We start from the raw sequence: 25,993 nt of genomic DNA on the forward strand, positions 1-25,993 counted from the left end.
CCTAATTTAGAGTCTAAAATTGTTAAATTATTAAAGCTAATTACACATAACAATTATTACCAATTTATTTTACCCATGATTTAAATAAAATTCAATCAAATACATATTTATTGCTGTATTGGTTTGAACATGACGGTTATATTTGTGGTTTATATACCTACCGGCAGAACTTTTCTCGTGTGTTCCGAACTTTTTGAGGATTTCCAGATAGAAAAGTCCAATACAGGTGAGCATTCCATGTCCCAGGATATGGACGAAAACCGCGCAAACTAAAACTACCCAACCCCAACCACCTTCTGGATAGTAATGTTGCTTCAACGTCAACAGCTGGCGCAAATCTGCGACCAGCCTTGCAGCTCGACTAACTGGGGCGTCGTCGACACCAGAACCCTAAGAGTAAACAGTTTGTTGGAGATAAAAGGCCAATACAACCAGCGGAAATATCATTTTAGGACAATATAAAAGTGTATAACAGGCCAGTTTTTAGGTGGTAATGAATTTATTTGTTTGTATTATCATTAATCCGGCACTCTAGCGGATAAAAAAATTTTAGAGAAGGATAAATAATATTATTATATATATTTCCGATATTTTGAGCAACCAATTTTTTATGCTAATGAGTTCATCATCAGTTAAATGTTTTTTTTTAAGATCAGTGCAAACTGTTTGTCATTCTTTTAATTGTTCAACTCTTAGATATAGGTTTCATAAATATGCTAGAACAGTTTGTGAAAAATCCAACATTTTTTAGTACCAAATCTGGTAGTAGTATCTGCTAAAACCACAAAGAGCATAGTGCTAGAAAAATATGACAAATATTCTTACCAAAGGATTAAGCAGCCAAATGTTATCTATAAATTTATTTGTTTTTATAGGAACCTCCGAACCATAGACAAAAAAATCAACAGGATGAAGATATACTGTGGAGTGGTTGGAAATATTTTAAATTTTAATGAGATTAATGTAAAGCTATCTGATCAATCTATTAATTCGTTTGTTAGCTTGTTTGCTTATAACAATTAAGAAACCTAACTAGCAGCATTTGAAAAATCAAGGAGTGAAGTTTTTATGTACAAAGTTTGAAAAGATTTTCTTTGAACAAAGTCGTCTTCAAAGCTTCCAAATATGGAGTTCCAATTCATTCATCTAATGGAATCCATACACGTTAGGGTTTGCATGATGGTTTTAACCTTGCATGCATAATCGACAGGTAGAACCGAGTCCCATATAACATTTACACGTTATGGTTTGCATACATAGTTTTGCCATTAACTCTTCTGTTAAGCTATGTGACGGTGTGTGCAGGACGCCCACGGTACTTTGTGCGGTATATACCTACCAAACTACAATGGACGACAACGATGTGGTAGCTGTACTTGGCTTAATACTTATTCTTTAGAAAAGAAAAAAAAAGATAGAGAAAAACGGTCTAAACGCTGGTTATTAAAAATAAATCATTTCTCCCACGTAAATTTGATAAATGAATTAAGATTTAAACCTACAGATTACAAAAATAATTTACGAATGGATAAAAAACTTTATTTGAAACTATTATCATTGATTACTCCGTTAATACAAAGACAAGATACTGTTATGAGGAAATCAATATCAGCACATGAGAGACTAGCAGTAACATTTTCTTAGCATTAGCAGTAAGATTTCTTGCAACAGAAAGAACATATGAGTGTCTCAAATATTCTGCTATTATATCACCTCAGGTTTTGGGCCGGATAATACCTGAAACATGTGATGCTATGAGAACTATGACAGGCAAGCTTGCTGGACGCCACACACGCTAGGGTATGCTCGCAGGTAAGCAAAACCGAGCGGCATAAGTACAGTTTTATCACATACACGCTAGAGCTTGCCTGTCGGTTATGCACGCAAGGTTAAAACCATTATGCAAAGCTTAACGTGTATGGCCTCTATAAGAGTTGTGGAGGAAGACTTTAACATTCGCGATATAAACTATATCTCCGGTTCTTGTTGATGAATTTTGACGTTTTCTGTTAGTTTGTATCTACTCTTTTCGTACATTACATGTACCGTTTGTTAATAATGTTTAAATTATTTAAAAAAATTTGAACAATATTGTTAGAACGGTTTTTATTGAAAAAAATAAGGATAGTTCACTTACACTGTAGCATTTTTATTTCACCCATTATCTAATAAAACACCAAAAAAGATTATTAATCTTTTTGCGTCTCTGAGATTGACAATAAGATTGTTTGTTTGTTTGTAATAACACAAATTAGACAAATAGCACGAATTGACATTCTTCGTTAATATACTAAGATTTGCTTTCATGACAAATTAAAAAATTATAAATAAATATAAGTTTTATGGATCAGCTAATTGTCATATTTTAGTTTTCTTTTAAATAAAGTTAACCTTGATAATTAATTAGTAATTCAGAAAAGTTTCATATTTCATTTCGACATATGACAGTCAGTATTATCATTCTGATATATTAGTATCATTACATAATAAAAAATTTAAAGTTTGTTTAGTCTACTTGCATCATCACAAAGGCGTATCAATCTGGAGATAATGGTATTTATGACTGAATTAATTTGTGGAGATGGATGATGATAGTTGGCATGCAAGCAACGGTTGGTATGGGTGGGTTTTCGATAAATAGAGTGATGAAAACCTTGGGATTGGTTTTTATTTATGATAACGTCAAGAAACGGTAGGAATAAATCAGTTTTCACCTCCATCGTAAACTGAATACTAGGATGTATACCATTCAGATAGGTTTGAAAAAACACCAAAGCATCCGTGCTATGCGGCCCAAATGACGAATGTATCGTCAACATATCGTAGCCAAGATGTGGGTTTGAGCATTGATGTGGATAGTAGTCGGGTCTCGAAGTCTTCCATTAGGATATTGGTAATTACTGGAGATAGTGAGGAGTCCCAATGGGCTGTCCACTATCTCCAGCAGGGCAAATAAATGGTGCCCCAATAAGCTCCTCACTATCTCCAGTAATTATCAATATCTTACCGAATATTAATAATAAAAATTATCCGAGAAGCCATAGAAATTGAAAAAGGCCAAATTGTCTCAATAAAAGAGATGACGGTATACGGTTACCTTCGACATTGGGACCTCTCATAAGGAAAATATCGTCTGCTTTTTTATATATATATATATATACAAGGATTTCCACAGTTTTCACTGTATTCCTTCACTCAACCGTTTTCTCCAATTTTTCCTGTTTAGCCAGTCCCCTTCCTGTAGGTTTCTTCTACTCATTGCTTCGTCCACCTCATCTCTGAAAGATCTTCGGGGTCTGCCTCTCTTTCTTCTTCCTATCGGGCTCCACTCTGTTATTCTATTTATCCACCAATTTTGGTCTGCTCTTCTGACATGTCCGTACCATGTTAATCTCTTCTGTTCGATGTAGTCTATTATGTCGGAGTTCATTCCCATTCTCCTCTTAATCTCCGAGGTACTCCTCTTAATTCTCCTCTTAATCTCCGATCTCTGCTTTTTTATTATTTTAAGAAATACTGTCCAATATATAAAACTGAAATGGAAAAATAAAGTACCTTCACTTTGCAAAATGGATTGTTAACTTTTTAAATTTAATAATAGAGACTTTCATCTACCTATTCACAAATTTTCATCCTTGATGTATTTTTTTTTGGATTTTGGCAACATTTTGTATTCATTGATCGGACTAAAGCAACAAATTAGTAAATCAACGTTCATAAATCGCCATTTTAAAGCTTTAAACGTGTTTTATCAAATAAAAACCTCCAAATTAGTTAAAAATGCTTTATTTTTCAATGGTATACGAAAGTTTTTAAAATGGTACATTTTTGGCCTTAAATTCCTAATAATTTAAAAAGGCCATCGAACTAACTACAGGGAACATAGAGGTTTTGATTATAAAGGTCCATAAGACTCAAAAAATCTATCAGCTACCTGATGAAGTTAAAATCTCAAACAGGGTACTTTTTACTTTATTTCTCTGGAAGACATCTCCACAGAGTAAGGACTTTCCACAGTGTAAAACAAATAATTTAATTATAATTAATTTCTAAGTCAATAAGTTCAATGTAGACCCCTTGTTCTACAAATACAGATCAAAATTATCCACAATGTTGTGTACCTCATTCTAGTCTGATAAATATTAAATAAAGAAAGCATAATATTTTTACTTTTCGCAATGTAACGTCTGACCGCAAAAACAATGCTGGAAGCGGTAGACAAAGGCAAGAATGGCCCAATATTTAACACTCCGTTAAAATTTTAAGGTAATTACTTCGACAATGCCACCACTTTTTACTCCTTTTTTTATATTGTCCTAAAAAGAGATTGCGCTGTAACTGAAAGCATATAATTTGGTAAAAACCCGTCCCGGATATATATTAAGTGAATATTAAGAATAATAATCAAGATCGTTTCCCTTGATAACGATGTTTTGATTGTTTCAATTTAAATTCTAAATTTCAGTTTTCTTAAAGAGCGTAGTTGTAATCAAAAAATGTTTTTAATTAATTTTCTTATTAGTACAAGAGGTGAAAAAGATTAATTGCAAATTTCATGAAAAATAGACATTTGACACAATCAATGATTATGTCTAAAGAACTCATACGATGCAAACTAAGTTGGATTAATCAAATATTAAAATATTTAATTAGCTGGGAGTGGCAGTTTGTCTCCCTTTTTTTATATACAAATTATTGCAAAATATCTTTGAACTGAATAGTATCTTAAATAACAAATAGAACATCCAGTAAATAGATTTGTTTAATAACAAAAGGCCTTAATATCCTCAGTCAGGATTGTTATATTACTCTGTCAGCGATTCGTCAGTGTAGTTGAGGCTCGATAAAGTCAAATTCTTCCACATTTGCCATTATTATCGAAGTCTCTAGATCTCAATTTCATTGAGCATGCTTGGGATCAGCTTCAGGGAGCATTGGGTGCACTATAATTACATCCTGAAGTTGTTCAGGAGTTAGAGTATCTACTGCTTCAACTATATTTGCAAATAAGCCAATATATATATTTAACAACTAGTGGAATAACACTAGCAGAAGAACAGCAAGGTTTTAGGTCAGGAAGATCATGCACCGACGCTATATTTATAATGAGGCAAGTGCAAACGAAATTACTAGAATACAAAAAACCGGTACATATATGTTTCGTAGACCTTGAGAAGGCAGTTGACCGGGTCAAATTAAAGGACGTTATCCACTTATTGTACGCAAGAGAGATACCTCTAGGAATAATCAAAACGATCAAAAATATCTACCAAAACAACACAATAAAAGTAAAAGTAGAAGAAGAACTAACCGACCTTATTGAAGCTGGCAATGGGATAGAACAGAAAGACTCTCTGAGTCCTCTATTGTTTAACCTGATTATGGATGAAATAATAAAAAAAGTAAGAACTAAAAAAGGATACCCAATGGGGGAAAAACAACTTAAAATCATCTGCTATGCAGACGACAAACTAATACTACTCTCTGAAAGTGAAGACGATTTACAACGTATGCTACATAAATTTAATAAAACCGCCAGAAAATTTAACATCTTAATTTCCCAAAAAAGACAACATGCATGGTTACAACAGCAAATTTACTAAGATGTAAATTGAAGCTGAGAGGTCAGATAATAGAACAAGTGATGGAGTTTAAATATCTAGGTATCACATTATCTAGCTAAAGAAAGCTCGAAACTGAAGTGGATGATCAAGTGAATAGAGCAAACAGAGCCGCAGGCTCCCTGAATGAAACAATATGGAGAAATAAAAATATCGGAAAAGAAATGAAAGGCAGAATTTACAAAACAGTCATCAGACCAATAATGACATACGCGGCAGAAACACGACCTGACACAGAGAGGACAAAAAGGATGTTAGAAACAGCAGAAATGAAAACACTAAGGAAAATTGATGGTAAGACACTATGGGACAGAGCTACAAGTACAGTAAACGACGTAGATGCGAGGTGGAGAACATCAAGAACTGGGTAAGAAATAGAAGAGTAGAATGGAATGATCATATAAGCCGAATGACAACAAATGGAGTAGTAAAGACGGCAAGAGACGGTTCCCCAATAGGAAGAAGGTCAGTCACGAAAACGATAGAACGACAACTTACTGGAGCCACATTGAAAAACAGACAGAGAAATGTATACATAAAAAAAGAAGAAAAAGAAGAACTTAGTGGAAAGTACGTACAGACAGCAAATATTGAAGAATATTAGAAAAAAAATCAAATCTTTCCATTCATCGTCTACTTGCTTGCTAAATTATATACGGCACAGATTTAGGTAAGAATCTGAATTTTGGTTTGGTTTCAAACAAGTAGAAATCTTCGGACTTTCACTTTTTGTTTTATTCTTAGATGTCGCCGTATGCGTCTTTAGGAAATTATTTCATTATTACTTCCTTTGACGGAAAACCAGAGCTTCTTATCTAGTCGCTCTGATGTGTTCTGCAAGGATGAAATACTTATAAGCGCATTGTAGAGGCACTATACGTAAAATCAAATCTTATATTTCTTTCGTATATCTTTATTTACTCGTATTTTAAGTATGAGAAGCCATTTCATAGAAAGTTTTTGCTTAGATGAAGCGATATGATGTGGAGTGCAATTTTAGATTCCGCATGTCGGTCCATTCATGGTCTGCTTGCTTTATAAATTGTAGAAGGCACATATTTAGGTAAAAATCTGAATTTTGGTTTTGAACACGTAGAAATCTTCGTATTTTTACTTTTTGTTGAAGAATATTACTTTTAATTTTCTATTTTGTACGAAACTTAGTTAGTTGATTTTGGTCATAAACAGATTTACTAATGTTAATATATTTTAAAATAAACAAGTATTTCCCATTTATATTTAAACATTAATTTTTTAAAATATTTTTTGGCAATATCCATAACTTTTCATTATATTTGCAATTGATAAAAAATATGTAAACCTGGATTTAAAAAAAGATTAAAATATTGGTAAATGTTATCACCGCTTGTACTATTTTGAAAATTGCAAACTGTTAATATGATAAACAATTTGCTCTTTAATTAATTTTAATACATTTTCACGAACTGGTGGGCATTTACACCATGCTCGAAACAAATTTCGCCAAATTAAGATAATTTAGCTTTTAGTAATTTCGCTTCCAATCAGCTGTGGGCGGAGTCTGCAAGTCAAGTCTGTTAACATAAAGGTAACCAGTCGATAAAAAGTACTGCAGAGTTTATGACATTTTCTATAATAAACACGGATAGTCTTTATACATTGTTTGCATCCCAAACAACTGACAGATTGACAACAATTGACATGACAGACAAAAAGAAGAAGAATTGGAAATAAGGACGTCAATCACAAACTAAAATGAGTGCTACCAAAACAATACTTTCAATTATTGAAATTTTACAGCTGGTTCCTAAAAAAACTGATTCCGAAAACGACTCTTAGTAAGATTTGATCATTTTGAGCAGTGTATTTGATTGGTCTGACATTATATTATATTTATTATGATAGACAAATAATAAAATAAACAAACAAACAACAAACAATTAATTACATATTATGTTAATTCATAAATTGTAATAATTATTATAGGCGAGCGGTTTACCCCTATAAGCAGAGCATCAACCGACTAAAATTCTTTTTGCATTTCTAATGCACCAAACCTTTTTTATTCGATTCTATATATTTTTCCAAGATGAAATGTATTTTTTTTTAATTTTTATAAGTGGGCCGACAATTTTTATTAAAAAATAACTTATACAAAAAAGCAATTTCACCGAATTGTTTCGAAATTAATTTTTTTAGGTGTATCTCATCAAAATAAACACTTTTTCTCTCTTGATAATTTTTCGAAAAATGCTTCCTTTTCGAGTTATTTGCATTTTTTTGTTGAAAAAATGCCTTAATTAGTGATTTTTGGGATTTTTTTTCTAAAAAACTACTAAATGAATTGCAATTTTACAAATAGCTTTATAATATTTAAACCGTCGAGTACAAGTTAGAATATTTGACAAGGATATATGGTTTCTATCTTGCTAAAAACGTGGACCCAAATATTTCGAATATGCCTTTCGAGAGTATCCCGCTAAGCGTGTACAGCGGTTGAGGTGCTGTAGGCGCTCGAATCTTTATCTAAACTGTATGACCCTCAAAATAAGTTTAAAAAATATCATGAATCCATAAATGAATTAAGATATAATATTGCATTAAAAAAATGCATCTAATGAAAAATTACCACCTTCGAAACCAGCATTATTACAACATTACTTAAGAGCAAAGTGGCAAATAAATGAATGGATTCAAGCAAAAAACAATATTATTTTATCTCTTGATCCATTAACCCATGGTTGGACAATGGAAAATAATTGTTTCGATTTTAATTATTTTGAAGGCGAAACTAGTTTAGATAATATGTTACAAAAGTATTTCTGCTCATGTACCGGAAAATGTTCTACGAAAAATTGTAATTGTATTTCCTATAATTTAGAATGCTGCGCAGTATGTGCATGTACACCAGAGAATTGTAAAAATGTTAAAGACGACTCTATGGAAGACCATGAAATCAGCTTATTAGATGGAAATCCTGTTGCTGTTGACGAAAATTTTCAAATTATTGACAATGAAAACGATGTATAATTAATATTATATTTTAATTTTATTATATTTTTCAATGAAAATTAATTATATATTGCTTAATGTATTTCACTGTAATAAAACATTCAATAATATAGTCACCACGTATATTAAAAGAAAAATTACATTATTATAGCATTGTAAAAAATTAATTTTAATTGTTTTAATTATAATATGTCTAAGTATATGAAAATAATTAGAAATATCTTTTTTTTTAATAAATTGTACGTAATATTTGTATTGAATTAATTTTTTAAATTTAAACAAATATTTCTACGCGCCGCACGCCTGTATCGCCGCAACCGCTGTACACACTTAGCGGTAGACTGCTCGAAAGGCATATTCGAAATATTTGGGTCCACGTTTTTAGCAAGATAGAAAAAAATTATCCTTGTCAAAATATTCTAACTTGTACTCGACGGTTTAAAGATTATAAAGCTATTTGTAGAATTGCAATTCATTTAGTAGTTTTTTAGAAAAAAAAATCCCAAAAATCACTAATTAAGGCATTTTTTCAACAAAAAAATGCAAATAACTCGAAAAGGAAGCATTTTTCGAAAAATTATCAAGAAAGAAAAAGTGTTTATTTTGATGAGATACACCTAAAAAAATTGATTCCGAAGCAATTCGGTGAAATTGCTTTTTTGTATAAGTTATTTGTTAATAACAATTGTCGGCCCACTTGTAAAAATTAAAAAAAATACATTTCATCTTGGAAAAATATATAGAATCGAATAAAAAAGGTTTGGTGCATTAGAAATGCAAAAAGAATTTTAGTCGGTATATTCTGTTTCTAAGCGTCTTTTGAGGGGTAAACCGCTCGCCTATTAGGGTCTAAATTTTGATATTATTTTGAATTCCTGCATTTTATAAAGAGTATATAAATGATATGAGTTTTTACATAAAATGGGGTTGTTGTTATTATTTTTATTATTATTAAGGAATAAAACAAACGACTTAAGAATATATTAAAGCTAAAATTGTAACCAAATTAAAAGATAACTGGGTACTATCAGAGGCAGCAAAACATTTTAACATAAGCAGAACCACAGTTTTTCTATTAATAAAAAATGGAGAAAACAAGAAACTCTCGAAAGAAATCGAGGGTCTGGAAGATCAAAACTATATTAAATTTTGGTATGTAAAAATAAAATTAATATTTTGTAATATCTCAGATGGGCTATTGTTGTCGGTTGATATTGGGGAATATGGACAAAATGGTGATGGCAGAGCATTCAAAGAAATTACATTTGGAAAAGCAGTAGATAGCGACCAACTTAATCTTCCCGAACCTAACCCGTGGCCAGGAGAAAATGATAATGAGAATTTTCCTTACTATTTTATAGCACACAGCTTTTCCCCTCTCAGATCGTGTCATGAAACGATATCCCAGAAGACAATTAACAAATGACAAACGAATATTTAATTACAGACTTTCTAGAGGACAAAGATCTATTAAGTGGGCATTTGGTTTGCTAACTTGAATGTTCAGATTTATAGCATCATTCAAGCTATTTGTGTGTGACACAATTTTATACGTGTTCATGATGGAGTTTTTATTAATCCCACATTTCAACTGAAAGAACAAATTATAGCCAATAATTATCCAATGCCACCTGGGAGTATAATTATTTTGTAATAATAATTATGTTTTGTAACATCTGCGTGAAAGGAACTATGAAATTGTCTTCTTCAGAGAGCTCTTCCCAAACCTGTTGTATACCATGCCACAGCTCTTCAGAATTTTGAGGTATAAAATTATGCCGATACAACGGTTTTATAATAACCCCCACACATTCTCGATTTTGTTTAAATCTGGACTGTAGCTGGACCATGATAAAATTTCGATGTTGTTATTCTGGAGCCACTGGTTTATTATATTTGCAGTGTGAACAGGACAATTATCTTGTTGGAGGACAAAATTATTTTCTGGATACAACTGTTCTACACTGGGGAACATGATGTTTTCTAGAATATTCAGATAAGTCTGCCCAACAAACCTGCCATCAATACGCCATCATCATCATCAGTGGTGCTACAGCTCTAGTTGAGCCTTGACCTTCCCCAGTCTATTTCGCCAGTCGTTTCTGTTCATCGCCAACCGTTGCCAATTTGCCGCACCGATTTTCCTTGCGTCCTCATCCACACCGTCCCTCCATCTCAGTCGTGGTCTGCCTCTACTCCTATTTCCCACTGGGACCGATAATAGAGTTCGTCTGGGTGGTTAATTTTCATTTGCTCTTGACACATGTCCAGCCCATCTAAGCCTACCTATTTTTATGAAGGATATTACATCTCTACCATTTACTATTTTTTTATACTTCTCGTACAATTCGAAATTATATCGCCTTCTCCAAATACCATTCTCACAGAATGCGCCCATTATTCTTCTTAGTATCTTCCTTTCGAAGACGAGCAGAAGATTTGCGTCTGTTTTGGAGATGGTCCATGTTTCTGACCCATATGTCAGCACTGGTAGGATGAGTGTTCTATATATTATTAGTTTGGTTTTCTGGCTTAAATTTCTGTTTTTTAGCTGCTTGCTTAGTCCAAAATAACATTTGTTTGCTAGCAGTACCCTCCGTTTTACTTCTTTAGATGTGTCATTATCGTTTGTTATGAGAGAACCCAAATATGTAAACTTATTTACTACCTCAAAATTATATTGGTCTATACTGAAGTTTTCTTCGGCGTTTCTAGCTCTATCTCTGTTATTTGGAATAGATGCTAACATTTTGGTTTTTTCCTCGTTTATTTTAAGGCCCATATTTTGTGCGGCTGTCAAGAAGGTGGAAGTCATCTCTTTAAGTCCTCGTGTAGTACGTGCGATCAAATCCAGATCGTCAGCGTAAGCCATAATCTGCGTTGATTTATTAAAGATTGTTCCCCTATTGTGTAACTCGGCATCTCTTATAGTCTTTTCTAACGCTATATTAAAGAGAAGACACGCCAGCGCGTCTCCCTGCCGTAACCCTGCATATGTTTCAAACGCTTGTGACATATCGCCTTGTATTTGCACTCTGCAGATCACTTTACTCATAGTTGTTTTTACGAGCCTTATTAATTTATGGGGAATGTTAAGTTCATTCATCAATACGCCATACAATTTCCATTTCTCTAGGGGAAATCCATCCCTATACATTGGCTCTAAAATGACCAGCTGCTCGATATCTATCAACATATAGAGGATTAAATCTATTATTATCTGGTCTATACACCCCAATTTTGCCCTTTTTAGAACATTGAAAAATTTTCTCATCCGTAAATATTACCCAGTCCCATAATGGTTTAAAGCAAATATGTCTTAATTGCTTCTGTTGTGGCGTAAGAGCTTGTTTTTTTGCTGCAGTTCGGTACCTAAGACGCGATGCTTTAATTCTGCGCCAAGTTGTTGTCTTTCTCCTCGGAAACTGTTTTTGCATTTTCAAAAGGATTCTCTTCTAATCTCTCCAAAAGCGTACGATCTTCATGAGTGGAAGATATTTTTGGTCTTCCATAACCTTGCTTTCTTTCGAGAGTTTCTTGTTCTCTCCATCTTTTATTAATATTAAAAACTGTTGTTCCGCTTACGTTAAAATGGTTCGCTACAGCAGATAGTGACCAACCATCTTGTAATTTCGTTACAATTCTTGCTTTTAGTTCTTTACTAGTATGTGGAGCCATTTTTTGAGGTTGAACAGAATAAGTTATCTGACAAATTTTAAGATTTGGCAGTGACAGTGACAGTATCTAAATAATAAGTATTTATCCTTCAAAATACACTGCTCAATTTTCTACAAAATATGCTTTAAGAGTCGTATCAGTTTTTTTAGGAACCAGCTGTACATTTAAAGCAGATTCTTCAGAGTTAAGTCTCGAAAAGATGAGAAAAAATACCGTATTAAGATAAACATAACATGCTAAATGCCAGAGGACAGATGGTACTAGAAAATATTGGAGTGGATACCTGCAGATCGAAGGAAAAGTAGTCGACCACGCCGAAGTTGTAAAGATGAATTTAGTAAAACTATGACGGCAAGAAACTTGATAAATGATCGTGAATTAAATGGAAAAAAATAAAAGCTGGGGACGGTCATTGCAATCAAATAAATACTTGTAGGAAATGCAACAATAATTAAAAGTACCTTCATATTTAATTTCTGTTTGTTATTACTTTCTTTTAATTTATTTCAAGTCTTAATATTTCATTATATATTTTTAGTAGTTTTGTAACCAAAAAATAATAATGGCTACGACTGACCCCATAGTAGCTCCCAAGACCAGAATCGTGGTGGGAGAGCTGCGGCAAACTACGCGATCTGGATAGACCGCTCCTTCGTGGTCTCCCATCGCTGGATAGCTCTTCATCGGTGGTGTTCTGCATTCCTGTGGACGATGTGCCTCGACCTGTGGCACAAACTAGCACCAGCTCGATTGTCACTCTTCAGTTTCATTATTCACACGCATATATGGACTGGATTGAGATAACCGAGGAGTCGTAGGCGGAAATGTTTTAGCCTCTATCAACTAAAAGAACAATGATTTGGTAAAAAAAAAATATTTTTGAAGAGAGAATGTCGTTGATTTTGTAGTTTATCTATCTTACGTCTAATATAATTTTCAAAACCTGTAAACTACCATTTTTTCAATATCTAAGCAAAACAAGAAGGCAGAGCTATATATTTCACTATGTTATTTTAGAAGTAAACTTAATTTAATCATATCCTAATTAATCTAAACTGCCTCTTTATGACAACACAGGATAGAACCTGTGAACTGAACCCACAGCACTAAATAGAAATACTATGTCCATAAACTTCTGATTAGCAAAAATACAAGTCAATCTTGTCATCAAATTAGTCTAAAGCGTACTATTTTTTGATTGCTTTTAGATGTTATTAAAAAAATATATGTAAACGTGTGTATATGAAACTAACCAATTAGATTGATCTAAATTTGATCAGAATTTGTTATAAACAAATCACAAGAAGCTTGTTTTTTTATTTATTTTGTTTTAACCACTTAGGGTTATTAGCATAAGAAAATAAAAAAAGTAATAAAGACATACATAGGCATATACAAAATACTAATTACATAATAAGGTATACAATACATATTTTAATTATTGATGTATTGTGTTAAAGTTTATTAAAACAGTTCATAGATTTAAGGATTCTATCAAGTCAGCTACGTATTTAGATTCTCCTAGAAGTTCTTTTAATATTTTTGGAATGTGGTAATATAGTCTTTCAACTGAGTATATTGGACAGTTAATCAAAATGTGCTTCACTGTCGCTTTACATTCAAAAACAAAACACACTGATTTCTCTTCTCTCTTTAACAAGTATTCATGTGTTGTAGAAGTGTGTCCTAATCTAAGACGTGCTATTAGGAATTGACGTTGTCGCTTTGAGGGCTAGAAGTTTCATAGAAGGACAGAAGGTTTTATTTCTATCAATTTAATGGTGCTTCTATTCCATTGGTTTTGCCAAACATCGTGCATTTTAGCTTTTAAGTCAGGTTTTAAATCTAAATGCACCGTTAGATTTTCCACTGATACGGCTGTACTGGTTACTGCGAACCTAGCTAGACTATCTGCCTTTTCGTTACCATTTATTCCAACGTGTGGCGGTACCCAGAGGAACTCTACTATTAAATTATTGTGGTATATACGGTATAAAATAACTTAATCTGCTGTAATTTTGGATGAGAGGGATAAATCTGAGAAATTGATGTCAGACAACTAAGTGAATCTTGTTTTGGTTTTTGTAAAACTGTATTAGTTGTGAAATTTTGTTAGATTTGAATTAAAAATGAATTCTAAAACATAGGCGTAAAAAATTCTTACCGGATAGGTCAAAACCCAAATATAAACTAGACTACCGAAGATGTACGGTACATGGGATAACAAGGTAAAAACAGGTGAAGAAGTCCAAATGAAGTCCACATTTAGGATATTGTTGACGTTGAGAACAAAAATGAACAATTAAAATAATTTAAAAGCTACCAGTTTATGTATAAATACTGATCCTTACTAAATATACCTTTATATAAAATAATATACACATATACAGACCCATGTAAATCAAGAAGGACCCTCGTCAAACGTCCAATCATTTGAACAGTTATTCTTACACTAACGCTTGTACTAACACGCTTTGAAACGCTTATCCTAACCATTTGTTGTTTTAAAATGTTAATACTGTCGAGTGCTGTAGCGAAAACTTTAAATTAAGTACCCCACAGAAAAAAAGCTAATTGTGTGAGCTCCGGTGACCGAGCTGGCCATTATATCGAACCTACTACGATATTCAATCCATCTACTACGATATTCCTTATCTAGCTAACGTCTTACTGCACCATAACAATGTGCAGAAGCACCATCCTGTTGAAACGTTATTTTCAAGTTGCTAAATCCATCTGGATCATCTTACAGAATTTCAAGAATTACTGGCTCAATTGTATTCAGTAACATCTTCAGACACACTTCAAACATTGACTGTTTCAGAAAATTAAGTATGTTTTTAACATATGTTTTATGTATATTAATATTGTATTTCTGCACTTATGTCAATATTTTTGTCATCACTAATTGTTAATCGAACAGATCGTTTGGCATCTTGAACACTCAAACCTCCGAAGAAGCTACCTTAAATAAGTTCTCAACACAGGACAATCAGGGTACCTTTCATTAAAAATACGTTCCGCTGCATGGAAATAATTTCTACTTTAAACCAATTATTCAGACAGTTATTCATACTTTGTCGGCTACAGTACGTACCATTCTGCTTATGCAAACATTTAAACGTCTTGTGAGACATATGTGTGATTAAACTAAATTTCACAAATTTACCAAAGTAAAAAAAAATTAGAGAATTGAAAAATGTTAACTTTTAATGATAAATAATTAGATGCGGACGTTAGAATCTTTTTTAATTAAACGCAAACCTATAATTTCATCTTAAACTTAAAAAAATAATATGATTGAATAGATATTTTCAATCACTGTCAAACGAGGTATTACTTGCAATAAGGTCCTATTTAAAATTATCGGTCACTGTGTCTCTGCTACTATTAAGTTCAATTTCACTGTTATAAGTACAACCGTTCAAAAGATACGAGGGAGAGGGGACTTTTGGTTAGCACTGTATATGTATATATACGTTGGTTTATTTGTCCACACTTTTACATTGTCTATTGATTGGAACTGGTCCATCGTTCGCTCTATAACATCTGATTAAAATTGCTACATCTTCAGTATCTTAGGCATCAATGTCACCTTTATCCGACCGGAGACTACTGTTGCAAACTCTCACATAGTCAAATAGTCAGGAAATATTTATTTGTTTAGAGATTATTTTACCTGTATAATTTTTACTTGAATTTCAGGAAAGTGCGCTGAAAATTTTCTTTGGTAAAGAGCTTAATAGGGTACGGTAGGGCACTACACGGAGATTTCCGATATCTGTGACGTCAGATACCATCTTTATTTTTCTACCCCAAGTCACGTAAAAACAAAACATTAATAGAATTAAAATTCTCGCGTGTATTATCTCGTAGTATATGTATATTACGACACAGAAGGTTAAAGAGTTATTTGTATCAGTAACAATAGCACCCGGTACTCGTGAGTGTGCGTTTAAGCTGTATATGTTTCTCGGAAAATCAGTGGAAGCTGTAATATACCTGTAACCTGGCAGATAAGGTATGGGCATATGTCTTATGAGCGCGTATAGTATTTACCGGTAAAGGCCTGAAGCAAGCCTGATATCAGACTGTATCAGTGTGACAACGTTATACAGATGAATTGCAGACTGTATCAGTGTGCGGAACGTTATACAGATACATTGTCGTAGTTTTACTTTCCGGTCATTTTCGTAAGTTCCAGTGTGTAATATTTTCCATTGTTATTTAGCTTTCTTATATATTTATGTATCCCTTTGTTAAATTTTAGTTATAAAAAATGTGTTAAAATCACCTCTTTTTTACATTTATTGGGCTAAATTTATTCTCAGAGAATCAGCACTTATAGAATCTTAGATTAATTCATAATTTCATACACATGGGGATTTATCGGCAAGCCAAAAACTTTCTTTGAAACAGGTGAGGATGAAAGAATCCCGGGGATTCTTTTTTTTTTCGGGTTCCACTATATCGAAAAAAAATTCGTTTTCATTCATGTTGGTGCTAAATTCTAACGCCAGAACCCCCATTAGGAAAACCTTTTTGAATATTCCGCTACTTCTACCATTATGATTTTTTAAATGTCTGTTTTCGATGGGACTAACCGGTTTTAACCAGAAAAGGAAAGAGAGGGGACGCGTAATCGTATGGAATTGACTGAAGCCAAACCGGCACCAGAAAGGTTTAGGCCTCTCTTACCCATGGCGTCGTCTACTTCAATCCTCCTGGATCTTCGGGGTTGTCCTCTTTTTCTCCTTCCTATCGGGCTCCATTCGGTTATTCTCCTTATCCATCTGCTGTCGTTAGTTCTTCTTATATGTCCATACCACTTTTTTTTTCTATATATGTTAGTATGTCTGTTTCTATTGATGTTCTTTGATTTATTTCGTCATTAGTTCTCCTATTAATTCTTGTTACTCTGCAGCATCTTCGCAGGCAATCACTTCTGTTGCTACTATCTTACTGCTATTTTTCTTGTTTATAATCAAATTTTCAGCCCCATATGTCATAATACTTCGCACTAATATTTTATAAATCTGTGTTTTTGTCTTCATATTTAGGTGTCTATCCCACCATATTGAGTTAATTTGTCGGATTGCCGTTCTTGTTTGCTGCTGTTATTGTTGAATTTCTTCCTCTGTTGTTGCCTTTTTTGTGATTATAAACCCCAAGTATTTGAATTTATCCTTTCTTTTGATTGTTACGTTGTCGTCCATCTGTAGATCTTCTATGTCTTCTTCACTGTAGATATGTACTCTGTTTTTGCGAGGTTAATATCTAGGCCAGCCTTGGTATATTCTTCTTGTAGTTTCTTCATCATGTAACTGAGGTCTTCTTGGTCTTGTGCAATCACTACTTGATCGTCTACAAAGCTTAACGTATATAGGTATTTGTTTCGTACTGGTACTTTCATGATTTTATCAGTACTTATTTTTTAGTAGATCGGTAGAGTGTTTCAGTAAATCAGTAAATTAAAGTTAAAATCAGTAGATCTACTGAAAAATCAGTAGATCTGGTAACCCTGCGAGAGCTAGTAATTGGCAACGTATAGGCACCAAAACATGGCGGTCACATCGAAACTGGCTTCACTTTTAGAAGGTTTATTAAATGGGTGTCTTGCCTTGTCTAAGGGTTACCACTACAGTGTGCTTGCTGTTAGTCGGAACAGCTGAACACAGTTCTTTATCAGCTTATTAGGTACTCCTCCAATATAAATTTATTTATTTGCCAATATTTACTTATTAATCCATTTATTCGTCATTCGTAATTTCATGTGTATTCGTATTTGGTCTACAAGGCTATTTGAGCTTTTTAAATAAATACACAATATTAACCAAAAAAATTTCATCTTATTGCCATTCTTTTTACGATCTTATATTTTACAGGATTGACCTTATTGTACTCTTTGTAAATATAGTCGATTAAACATTTCCCACGTAAAATATCTGTAACTTACGATATTTCTTGATAATTTAAAGTCTTTAATACGTTTTCCAAGTTCCTCTTGTGAACTTTCAGTCGCCATCAAATAAATCGTCATTGTTGTCGAAATAAAACGGCCCTAAATATATTTCGAATGCTTCAGAGTCTCTTATCTGACACAACCCGTTGTAGCTCTTTCTTACATCTGCAATTTCTGCATCAGTATTTCACACTAGCACGCTGTGCTTGCATTCATAAATCTCATTGTTCCAAATAAGAGTAACAGCTCGAGGCGTATCCATTTCAATTAAAACCCGGTGATTGAAAAAAGTGGTTTTCTACACTATTACTTACATGCCGACAGAATCTGAGAGAAGTATGTACCGGGACAAATTATTGCTTTTAAGGAACCGTGAAATAGGTGCCGGTTTTTTTTTGAGATTTGCGCCAAGTTTTTGCTTCCGTAAACATTTCTTGAATAATTCAATCAATATACTCCCAGCAGTAAGTTTTTTCTTATGTAGAAGTCTCATATGAAGATAATTCATCATTAAAAATATCGCAGAAAGTCGATATTAATTATAACATCATGAAAAGTAAGTACTGTGTTTGTTCTTCTAATTTTTACATTTATTTAAAGTGGATCACTAATGAAAATACAATATTTTTTATGAGAAATGACTTTAAAAATTTAGAAGCAATAAATATTAAATATCACAAGTAGATAATATAGTCCAGTTGTCAGAAGTTGACCCCTAAAAATCATCCAACAAGCTGAATTTTGCCGAGAATATTAATTTTGGGACCCCAAAAAAGATGCAACAACGGTTACCACTTTTATCCACAGGATTCACCCTAAAACTCCCAACGTAGGGGGGTAAAAACGCAAAAAAATCGGTTTACCAAAAATCTGTACGTCGCAGAAAAAATGTTTTAAATAAAAAATGTAGCTGAGATAATTTTAAACAAAAATGTTTATTAGTACTTTTTGTGTAGAATGAATCGTTTTCTCAGGAAAAACGCTTGAAGCGACCGTCGATTTTGAATTTGAATTACGCGCGGTAAATCAGTGTTCAATAAAATTTGTATCAGCTCGACTCTAAAAATTCGATATCTTTTGATACTAGTATCCTATCGACAAAAATCAGGATACATTTTAAATTAACAGAGTGCAGCTTTCGTATACAGTTTTCGTATTTTACCGAGAATAAATTCAGTTTTTATAAAGGTATTAAATAAATAAAAGTGTAGTGACTTTTGACATTTTTTACGATTCTCGTGAGATCAATAAAATTGATCATTTCTATTGACCGTAGTAAAATTTCCATTTTTAGAGATCAATGTTCAAAACCTATGACATGAAATTTCAATTTTGAGTTGTGGCAACAAATATGTGGCATTTGAAATATGAATAAAAACGCAGAATTTAATGTTTTACATTACAAACGATCGCACGTCACGGGAAATGCCTCCAAGAAGACGGTTTTGGGTGTAGTTTATAGCAGAAGTTTGATTTTTTTGAAAAATGTAATAGTATAGTTGAAAAAAAAAAAGTTTTAAACGTTTTAGATCGTTAATCCAGCGTTTTTAAGTATATTTCAAATGCCTCACATTTATTGCCAAAACTCAAAAATAAAATTTCATGCTATAAGTCTGAAAGGTTCGGTTCTAGTAATCGAAACTTCATAGTGGCCAGCCAATGAAAGCGATAGATTGCATTGATCTCATGAGAATCATAAAAAATTGCAAAAATTGCGCCACGTGTATTTATTTAACACCTTTATAAAATTTGAGTTTATTTGCTGCAAATACAAAAATTGCACACGAAATCTGAACTCTTTACCTTTAAAATGTAGCATTTGCATTTTCCTTGATATATATTTTGAAATCCCCTCGTATATATATTAAATTGAAATCCCCTCATATATGTATTCAAATAACGAAGAGTGTTTTCCATGTTTCTCTGTTCCTATCGTACGAGTTAAAAGCCAAATAGTATTTCGTTGTTTTTTCGTCGCCGAAGTTAATGTAAACCATTTTAAAGTTTGTTTATATCACGGACGTAAATTCTTTGATATTTTTCTTTGATCGAAACCGCTAAATATTCTGCGTTTCAAATAAACATTCATTGAGATCGCTGAGAAGTTTTTGCCGTAAAAATAATTGCTCACTCTTGGTAAGGCCGGCCTCTGTTAAAAAGACGTGTTTAGTTTTATTGAAGTCCGAATTTATTTTCAAATTCGTAATCTTTTTGTTTTCATTTTTTTGTTATGGAACTATAGTATAAAGTGACAGTAGCAGTTAAATGTGTAGTATTGAGCAGTCAATAGTTGCAGTTTAAGTGAGGTTTGGAAAAATCGTTCTTTCCATCCTCGTTTTGTTTATCCCTGGTTGTCATCCCAGGCTTTTTGGCAGTTTGGAGATGAATTTGTTCGTGTTCAGGGATTTCCCATCTAGTTCTACCCCCAGAAAATTTATTAGAACCAGTTCCCGACTCCAGACATTATGCAGAGTGAAATTTAGTGAAATTTAAGGTAACTTTTTGTGTTAAATTTTAAAGTCAAGACAGACATTTTTTTTAAATAATAATTGCTTTCTTAACAATTTAAATTTTGATAATTAAGATTGTATCATTTTTATCATTGTATCATAGTTTTATCATTTTTGACATTGGTTCGTTGTGTTTTTTAAAAAGGTTAACTTTTTTATTACATTTTTTTCTGCGGCACATAGATTCTTGGTAAATCCATTTTTTTGCTTTCTTAACCCTATACGAGGGGAGTTTTAGGGCGAAAGTAGTCGTTAAGTCATGTTGGGGGTGCTTGCGCGACCTAATAACCCTAACAACAGACCTTAGCCAGAAGGTTACACGAACTTTACTTTTTCGGTGACGGGAAAAATCACTAGTCAATTATACAATAGGATTAAACCTTCAAAAATTGAAAGAACAGCTCAAAATAAGAAAGAATTTGCAAAAGGGATGAAGAAAATGTGTGTACTGAGGAGTTGAATACTCAAGGACATTATAATATAAGAAATACTGGTTGCGCTATTCGTAAAATGTAGAGAAAACAATTTTGGGCGAACTGATGACGCCTTTGATGACGAAATTTGAACAGAAATAACACAGAAAAAAGGGATGTCACTGAGAAGAAACACAGAAAAAATGCCTATAAGTTAAATGATTACTTAAATCTCTATTCCATTTTTATCTGTGTATCTTAAACTTTCTAGTTAGTTAACATTTTTATAAAAATGCAAGTCATACGTTCATTAAATATTAAAATTTAATCTCTTAAAAATCATTCGGGTTTAAATTGTCATTTGCCACGACTTAGAAACACTTGCACTTATTGTTAACCTAGATTTTGTTAAGAACGAGTGCAGTTGTATCAGCAATATAGATCTAGATAAAATACCAGCACAGGTACCACGAAGTAATTATTAATATTATAAAAAATATAAAGAACGGTGTTGTTCTGTATCGTAGTTTAGATCTGTTGAGTAATAAGCTGTCAGAAGTTTTAACATTTGCGATTTATATATAACAATAGAATTTAATAAGATTGTTATATTACAGCGTTTTTCAATTAACTGTTTTTATTTATTTGGTTGTAGGATTAAAGAAAAAGAGAAATGTTCATTTGTATAAGTAAGGCTTTACATTTATATGGTTGAAATTCATCGTCATGTACTAGTTGTAATGGAATGGGTACAGGAATGGCAGATCATTGCCATTAATAACGGTCCTATTTTATTAACAATTGTGTAAAAAAATGCCGAAGGCACTTAAGATTCTTAAGAATATCTAGGGATAACTTGAATGGCTAAACAAACCTGAAAGTTTGAACCAGTTCAAGGTTCAAAAATAAACGCTAAGCAGAATTGGAATCGTTACAGTTTGATAAATATAGGAACAAGTCTTAAATTTTCGGTTTGAAAATGCTTCTGCTATGCGCAGCTGACAGCAGTGATGAGTGGTCCCGAGCTTTATCAGTCAAATTTGACTTTCACATAGTAAACATCTAGTAAAGTCTGTACAAATAGGGCTGAAAAATAGTATAATCAAAACTAACTGGCAAACGTGTGGTCTAATCAAACGGGGGAAGTAATAGGTCTTGTGCGTATTTTATGTAGCGAGCAACTACAGAAAAGAAACTTCTACAGAAGTTTGTGGAGCTACTTAATTCACTAATCACCAACTCTATGTTAGTGGAGGGCTGTTTTTTAGCTCTACAAATGACACAGCCATTAATATTTTATTTAGGCTGGACCGGCTTTTGTGAAGATTATTTTCGTCTCTAATACACCTAGTCTGATTTAAATGTTTAGCTTATTTTGTTCTATGTTTGGCTATTTTATATACCTTTGCTTGACTCTCTCTGATATCAAGTTCATCGTATAGATTTTTATAAGCTTCTTCTTTAGATTTTGCTACTGTTTTTTTAGTTTACTTTTTGGCTATCTTATGGGTTTAAAGATCTGTGCCTAATAGGTATTTCGAGAAATTCTAGGAAAAATTTGAAACAACAATTGCCAACATTCCAAATAAAGAGCTAACCTTAATATGCGGTGACTTTACAGCAAAAGTTGGTAACACTAGGTAACAGAAAGTTCGGTATAGGTCAGAGAAACGAAAAAGGACACCAGTTAATCGAGATCAGAAATAGCAATTCTATTATACTCGATTTAAACACCATGTACGCCGACTTTATACTTATACTTAGAAAAGTCCTGGATATGGGCCTAGAAATCAAATTGATTACATCCTGACTAATATTCGCTGGATATCATCAATCCAAACAGTCAGATTATATACAGGGGTGATATGCGAATCAAATCATACTCTCCTCGGAGCTAAAAGTTAAATTTAAACTTAAAGTGCCCAACAAACGGAGAGAGACAAAGATAATAGAACTAAGAAAAAATGACAAGCTTCTCCAAGAAGTGCAAAAAGTATGCCCTCTATTCATAAGGGTACATCACAACTGAAAAAGAAACACTGGATAACAGATGGAACTCTATATACGAAAAAAAATGATCTTATAATATTAAAATTATTTGAATAAACGGAAGATGATCAAACTTACCACATAATATGTGAGTTTTCGATTACAATTAAACAGCTGTATCTACGTCACAATGCATTTCGATAGGACACTAAAAACTGGATAATCAAAATAGCCTGTATTGCCTGCTTTTACAACTTTTGGTCAAAGCTAATTAATTTTTGAAGGGGGTGAGGTATATAGTTATGTGTAAAAGTGGTGACTCTGCTTCCATGTGAAAATCTTACCACTTTAACTTTAATTATAGCGAAAACTAATTAAATTTTGAGAGAGACTATGGTTAGGATTGACCCCAAGTGAAGTGTTCATTGTGAGAACTGCACGTGTTCATGAAAACTTATGAACACTTATATGCACTCAGATAAAAAAATTAATTTTTAGAGAGAGAGAGTTAACGTGAAAGTACTGTTTCGTTAAAGGTTTTAAAATTAAGAAAATTGAAATGTTATAAGCTTAGTCTTTCATCTATTTCCTCTTTTGGATTGATCTACATAAATAAATCGTAAATAGATAGTAAATTCACGTTCTATGATGACGTTCTTGTCAGACGAAATATATCTAAGTATGTCCTCTTATTGATTATATAGAGCTTTTCTTTTATTCTCATCCAGACCAACTTGAGCAACATACACACAAAACAACATTTAACACTTTTTTGTGTTTTTAAAATATTACTGACATTATGCTGTCACTCTTGATTACAACTTCGACTACGTTCTCTTTTACTCGTCTGTCAGCAATTACACCAACACTATTCCTACCGCTATTTTTCACTACATACTTTCACCTAGTCCTTTCGTCGTTTCTTCTTTCCACTTCGTCCATTAAATGCAAGAAATTTGTAATCTCATTCTTTTAAGTGCATTTAATAACATCATATTATTATCTGTAAAATTTCCAAGATTCTAAGATCCTATTCTGGTTTTTCAATCTATAATAGATTCTTAGTTTTGTCCTAAGATCCAACCGGATACTCTCTTCCAGAACATGTTACCTAAGGAGATGCCATTATTTCAGTATATGTTTCGGACGATTAAAGATTAAATGAATGCCATTTCTACCAGCGTCATGTCCAGCAACATTTAGTCCAGACATTAGCAATGCAATCAAAGTGCAGTATTGCCAGGATATCTACTGTAAGGACTGCCCTTACAGTAGGGATGTATTGCCATTCGTATTCCGCTACCAGAAGGCATATACTTTATATGGGATATCACTATATTTAATATTAATAGTATTTTTAAATCAAATTTATGAGAGCAATGATATTAAATCAACAAAACGATGTAATTGTAAATACAAATTAAAAGATAACATATAAATATGAACAAAATTCATAAAAGAGAAAAAAAATCAGAAAAAATAATTATTATTAGATAAAAAAGAAATAAAAAAGAAAGCTAATAAAAAGGATTCCGTCGTAGCACTAAATATTTTTCTAATAATAATTTAATTGAAAAAAAAACAAACATTATTTCCAAATACCATTATGTATTTTGATATTTAAGGAAATTTTTAGCATTGGCAACACTGTTGAAAACAAAAGTTAATGCCATGCCATATTAACTTCGTGATATATTTAAATTGGCAACCGATAGAAATGTTCCAAACATTATTTTCCAGACAACTGCTACTAACGCGGTTAATCGGGCTGGCGAAGTTGAAACGGACATTCTGTTAAAAAATCTCGTTTCTACGAAAAACATATTTTTTAGCAAATTGCAAAAACGTAAAAAGACTTTCGCTCAGTTCTTCGGATGTTTGCGCTACTTTTTTCCTTTTGTGAAATCCAAAAACAAAGGATTTTCTTTCGTTTTATTCTATAGGAATCGTTGGAGATAGATACTGGAATCGTCATGTGGTAGGGAGAGGTTGGATGCTGCTTTAAGTTGTTTGTTAGTTGATATCTGTAACTTTATACTAACGATAACCTAAGAGAATGATTTACAAGTAATTAGTGAAATTCAATAGATCATCACGGAATTTAAATTATTGTTAATCTCAAAATCTTATTGTTACTTTAAATAAATAATAAAATAGTTTTTTAGTCTGGATTAAAGACACTATGGAGCATATAGACAAGAAATAGTGGATCTAATGGCAGATAATATTTGTGGCTTACACGAAATAACAAAAATACTTCACTATTTTTCAGAATTACTTAGATTTAGTAAAGGGCGAAATGTGCACTAAGGCGAGATTGGTGTATGGTATAGAATGCTACTAAGGACGACATATGTAACAGAACGTCGAGATAATTGTCCGACAAAGAACCAGAGTTTTATAGAGTAAGTTTTGTAAGTTTAAAAGCAATAAAATGATTAACGAGCGGTTATGAAAACCTTTTAGTAAGAATAGAACGATTAAAATGCAGGTGTGTGGTTTGAATTGTTTTTCATGACCATAAAAGGAATTTTGAACTAGATCACTGACGCTTAAGATTAGCACTTCGGCTATTATGTAAGTAATATGTACAAAAAAAGTCTGACTTATATCATTTATATAAAAAGGGTCATTTCCCAACGTTTCGGCAAGTCGTCATTGTCAAGTCATGTCGTAGCGCTTCTTGCTCGAGCTTAAAATAAATTGGGTCTCCGGCTTGAAGCGATTACTTAAGTAGTCGATAATGGCGCGCTGTTCTCGACAGGACCTTGGCACCGCTTCTTGAGATTGGCCCTGTACGTGTATAGGTAGATTGGGTCCTGCACGTCG

At 32.7% G+C, this 25,993-nt stretch overlaps 1 protein-coding gene across 2 annotated transcripts in view; it reads right to left on the minus strand.

The window, feature by feature from the left end:
* Positions 1-25,993, minus strand: part of LOC140439261 (monocarboxylate transporter 12-like) — a 448,050-nt gene that overhangs the window by 53,527 nt on the left and 368,530 nt on the right. The window contains exons 2-3 of one of the 2 annotated variants that reach the window (XM_072529063.1): positions 12,868-13,133; positions 162-390 (exon numbers count right to left, since the gene is read on the minus strand). The exons of the other annotated variant lie outside the window; for it this stretch is intronic. Of the exons in view, the coding sequence (XP_072385164.1) occupies positions 162-390; positions 12,868-12,990 (352 nt within the window). The 5' untranslated portion in view covers positions 12,991-13,133. The remainder of the gene's footprint in view (positions 1-161; positions 391-12,867; positions 13,134-25,993) is intronic. 2 annotated transcript variants of the gene reach the window in all.

The sequence above is a fragment of the Diabrotica undecimpunctata genome, chromosome 4 (assembly GCF_040954645.1).
Source record: "Diabrotica undecimpunctata isolate CICGRU chromosome 4, icDiaUnde3, whole genome shotgun sequence".
Lineage (NCBI taxonomy): Eukaryota > Metazoa > Arthropoda > Insecta > Coleoptera > Chrysomelidae > Diabrotica > Diabrotica undecimpunctata.